General features: G+C 40.2%; 1 protein-coding gene across 2 annotated transcripts; it reads left to right on the forward strand.

The window, feature by feature from the left end:
- The first annotated feature begins 370 nt into the window (after positions 1-370).
- Positions 371-3,922, forward strand: LOC140765426 (beta-1,2-xylosyltransferase XYXT1-like). 2 transcript variants are annotated; one of them, XM_073104509.1, is made up of 3 exons: positions 371-563; positions 706-783; positions 2,294-3,922. In XM_073104509.1, exons 1-3 carry the CDS (start codon positions 425-427, stop codon positions 3,673-3,675), a joined length of 1,599 nt encoding a protein of 532 aa, XP_072960610.1. In that variant the 5' UTR covers positions 371-424; the 3' UTR covers positions 3,676-3,922. The 2 variants fall into 2 exon arrangements, with proteins under 2 accessions (XP_072960610.1, XP_072960611.1); XM_073104510.1 differs by having other exon boundaries at positions 2,309-3,920.
- The last annotated feature ends 1,383 nt before the right edge of the window (positions 3,923-5,305 follow it).

Raw genomic sequence — 5,305 nt, forward strand, 5'->3', positions numbered from 1 at the left:
TCCAAACAATGAAACCACGAAAGTTTAATTAATTATAAATATTTGTAGAATATTATCTTAGTTAGATTTACATTAACATTGGTTGGGTATATAGCATAAAAAGAGTTATTCTTCTTTTTCCACGTTGGAATAGTAAGTGATTCCCACGTCAAGCATTTAACACTTCACATTTTTTTCTACGGTGGTCATAACTAAGCTTCTACTGGAGTTCTCCACGAATTCTTTGCACAAAACGAAGGCATTTATTTGATCAGACTAACAGCGTTGCAAAGTTGGCAACTCCCACAGAAATTACTAAGCACTAACTACCAAACTATAGCTAATGAGCTAGAGTTATATATATACATACATATATATATATATATAAGCCTTCTTCCAAGGAAGAACAAAGTGCTTGATCCTTATATGGTGGAAGATCAAGAAGATGGGGTCCGAGGTGATCAAGAACTTCGGCCGGACCTTCACTCAGGCTCACGTCGGCGCCGCATTGCTCGTCGGAATGTTCTTGGTTTTACTGACCTACTTCACGGCGTCGGACCAGTTCAATATTCGTGCTCTTGCTGGTAAGTAAACTATAACCTCGCTCTCCTTCTCGCAATCTGGAGCTCCAGATTCTAGCAAACATTAATTAAGTCCATAGATCTCAACTCACACATACTTGAGCATCTATAGAAGTTATACAACAACCTCGCTCTCCTTCGCCAGGTTTTTCACCATTCTCGCCACAAAATCCATCCAATACCAGTTTGCCGATGGAAGATAACCTGAATTCCTCGCAGCTAGGTAAGAGTTAATACAACAATATATGAACTTTCTTTTTCTTCTTTTTTCTTGTATGATATGATCTTGTATATTTGACTCCCCTCGCCAGCAAAAAATTCGTTGAAAGTGAGTTGCCCCACGATATATATCATAATTGGTTCAACAACTTGAGAATTAAGGTGCACTTGTGTGAATTGAATTGTTTGAACAATTTTAACCATACCATCTACTTACTTACACATTCTCTACATTCTGAAGAAAGATGTGTTCATTAATTTGTTGCTGACGACAGCAAGACAATTTTTCGTAAGATGATCATGGATGGATAGATAGTAGAGAGATGCTTAGATAGGTAGATAGAGAGAGAGAGAGAGAGAGATAAGAGAGACGTATCTTAGAGTGAGTTTGGTACACCAAGAGAATATCAATCAAATATCAACAGATATCACAAGATCTTTAATAGGGGAACGGGCTACCATTCATTCCTTTTGCTTACAGGGAAGGACCATTATCGTGACATTGATTCCAGGGGAATTTAAAGGAAACAGACAAGCCTTCATTTATTATTATTATTATTATTTATTATTATTATTATTGTTATTGACACTATATTAGACAAGTATAATAATTATTGGAGAAATTGGATTAGCCAGATTTTAATCTTACTTACATTTACTTCAAACCTAAATACTTAATCATTTGATAAAATGGGATAAAGGGGTTTATTCAAAACAAACCCCCATTTATCTTAGAAAATCTTGTCAAACAAGAGATAAAAAAAGTGGCCTGGATAGAAAAACGAGATTAAGAGAATTTATCCGAATATGTTTATCCTAGCTTTTCAATGAAATAAAAAATAGGATATCCCACCCTTTTAACCCAAATGACCATATTACTAATTTGACTCTCTCCAAAAGTTAAATTATTAAATTATAATATACCATTATAATGGCAATAATATATTAGAATATATTATTAATTATAATATGATTGTAATATAATATATTATAATATTTGTGGGGGAACACATTTTGACATGGGATATTAATTTGTGATGGGATATTAATTTACCTTTTATATATTATATATATAAAAGGTAAATTATATATGGGTTATGGCTGTTATACCTATGTGTAAGTTAGTCTGCCCCTACTCATTTTTACAACAATAAGAGTGGAAACAACTTTATTGAGAGGTACTTTAGAAATTTTAATTTTTTTATTTAAAAATAATAAACTATTCTCTATTTCCTCAGTTGCTATTAGTCTATAAGGTTAAATTCCATTGTTTAAAAATAATTTTTTATGACATATATTATTAACGAGTTATTCAAGAGATTAGCCCACCCTCGTATATAATAAACTTGGATTAATAACATCTCAGATATAAGATTGGACAACCAGACCTACAATGAATGACATGAGAGAGGTCCATGGTAGAACAGTGGTGATGATTGTTAAAGGAGGATTAGAGGTTAAGTATTTATCTGGGAAGAATAAAGTCTGACACATTAACTTTAAACTCCTATTAGTTCCTTCTCGTGCAGGTGCAGCGTCTAAGAATAGCAGCCAAGCTCCTCCGCCCCCTCCTCCACCTCCTCCTTCTTCTAGTCCTCCTCCACCTCCTCCTTCTTCTAGTCCTCCTCCTCCTCCTCCTTCTTCTAGTCCTCCTCCTCCTTCTCCGCCTCCTCCTCCTCCTCCTCCTCCTCCTCCGCCACCACCGTCGCTTCCTTCTTCTCGTCCTCCACCTCCTCCTCAGCATCCTTCTCCAAAGCCGATTTGCGACCTAAGCGATCGACGGTACGACGTCTGCGACATGGTCGGCGACGCCCGCACGCTCGGGAACTTCTCCGTGGTGTTGTTCGTCCCTCCCCCTCAAACCCCTACCTTCAACTCCCAGGAATGGACGATCCGCACCCAGTCCCGCAAGGTCGTCCGCGGCATCAAAGAGGTAACCGTCAAGCACCTCCGTAGTTCCCACGAGGCCCCTCGCTGCACCGTCAACCACACCGTCCCCGCCATCGTCTTCTCCGTCGGGGGCCTCATCGATAACTTCTGGCACTCCTTCACCGACCTCATCATCCCCCTTTTCATCAACTCCCGCGCCTTCGACGGCGAAGTCCAGTTCCTCCTTACCGACTTCCGCCCGCCGTGGGTCGCCAAGTTCGACGTGATCCTCAAGCAATTATCGCGATACGGAATCATAAATTTCGATAAAGACAAAGAGATCAGATGCTTCCCGAGGGTGACCGTCGGTTTACGCAGCCACCGCGACCTCGATATCGACCCTTCCCGAGCTCCAAACGGCTACACCATGGTCGACTTCAGGCTGTTCGTAAGGAAGACCTACTCTCTCGGCCCGGATGTACCAGTCAAGCTAGAGAAGGGCGAGAAGAGGAAGCCGAGGCTACTACTCATCTCAAGAAGGCGCATCCGTACGCTAACAAATCTTCCAGAGGTCGTTCGATCCGCGGAGAGGTCAGGGTTCGAGGTGGTGACCGTCGACCCCAAGTTCGACGACGACCTCGCCAGCTTCGCCAAGCTCGTCAACACGTTCGACGTGTTCATGGGCGTGCATGGCGCCGGGCTGACGAACATCATCTTCCTCCGGACGAACGCCATATTCATTCAGATCGTGCCTTACGGTAAGTTGGAGCGCATGTGCATGGCATTCTTCGGGCGGCCGGCGAAGGACATGAAACTGCGGTACCTGGAGTACAGCATTGGTGCGGAGGAGACCTCGCTGCTGGAGAAGTACGGGTGGGATGATCCGATCGTGAAGGATCCGGATGCAATCCACAAGAGTGGGTGGAGGAAGGTGGGGGAGTACTACATGGCGGGCCAGAATGTGACCCTTGATGTGAGGAGGTTTGCTCCTGTGCTCCTGAATGCACTCGAGCTCCTGCGCCAATAACGAAAATCTAATTAGGCTTTTGTTGGTCTAGTACTAGTGGCCAGAGACAGGATCTGTTTAGTTATCAGAACAAATATTAATCATATTTAAAATATAACATAAAGTTATTTTATGAAAATTATGATTTACAGATATTTTTATTTTCTAATTTTATCTTATATTTGGGTGATGGTTAGATTTTCTAACTCTTAATAGAAAATCTTTTGTTTTTAATTTTGAAATGTCTCGTATATTTGGATGATATATAAGACCTTTTTAGTGGGGAAATTAAGTGGAAACATAAACGATTATTGGACATTTTGATTCAGCCCATTACACCACAATGGCAAATACAGCCCATTTCGTTAGGACATGCTCGACAATTCTGCAATAATTCTTTTAATCGAAATTTCTACTATCTAGAACACAGCTCAGTATTGTGAACACCTAAAAATTTAGTAAAATTTTCAAGTCGGCTATTAATCTGATACCAAGCTTCTTAAAATTGGTGTTGGATTTCCGTGAGAATAGTTTTTCTTAGTTGCAATTTGAGAACACTATCTCCTCAAACCCACTTCCTCGTCTAACTCCCATTTTATAGCATTTTCATGGCATTTTTCCTCCAACAAATCCTTCTCACCTACCTCCCCTCTTGCAGCTAGTTCAACTAACATGATTGAGCCCTCATCCTCTGAAAGTCCCTACCTACAAAAGTCAAGACCTTTTTCTAGTTGACAATCTTAAACAGGATACATATTAATAACATTTTTGCTAGGAAAGGGTTAGCAAGATCTTACCATTGCCCTTTGTGTGAAGAAGCTCTAGAATCCCTTAATTGCCTCCTATCTCTCTGAGTTCATCTGGCCATTATGGGATTCCTTCCGCTCATCACTGGGCATTGCCTCTCTTCCCTCGTCAATAGCGGCTTACTAGGCTCATTGGAGGCGAGCCTTTATCTCCTTTCTTCTCCGACGAGTAACCAACCACCTCTTGGGTTGTCGCGATGATCCTTTGGTAGGAACAAAATTGTAGAATTTTCAAGAGAAAGGATGTTAGCAATGAAGGCTCTCTTTCTTACACCATTCGCTAGTGGGCTTTGATGACATGTGGGTGCTCATCTCCTAGTAGATTATTTGTTGAGGTGTGGAGACAAATCAAAGTCTTCTTTAGTCTAACATTCAACCAGTTCTTAAAGTATTCGAACAGACTCCAATACTTCAAATTTTGGATGAGTTTGTTGTTCCATGTGTTCGAATGGGCCTTTGAGCATTCAAATGAGTGTTTCCAAATAGCAAACATTTTACTAATATTCAAATAGGCTTTGAATGTATTTTGCGATACACAGATTTTTTATTTGGCATCCGAATGCCTTGGCAAATCCTGATTGGTCAGGTTAGGTTTTCTAAAAAATCTATATATTATTTGTATCTCTAAAGGAGTCGTGACAACATTGTAAATTACCTAAAAAGCTTTGTAGAGAGGGAAAAGATTAAGAGGAAGAATGCAAAATTTTTGGTTTTTGGTTGAGAGGACTTTCTCTCCTTTGTAATCTCTTTTGGTTCAAGTAGTTTTAATTTGATGGGCCATATAAAATTTGTCTCCTTTGCTTGTGATTGTTTTTCTTTTTTTTTTTTTACTTTCCTTGTTTCGA

This window comes from Typha angustifolia, chromosome 8 (assembly GCF_048772165.1).
Source record: "Typha angustifolia cultivar Huaian chromosome 8, ASM4877216v1, whole genome shotgun sequence".
NCBI lineage: Eukaryota > Viridiplantae > Streptophyta > Magnoliopsida > Poales > Typhaceae > Typha > Typha angustifolia.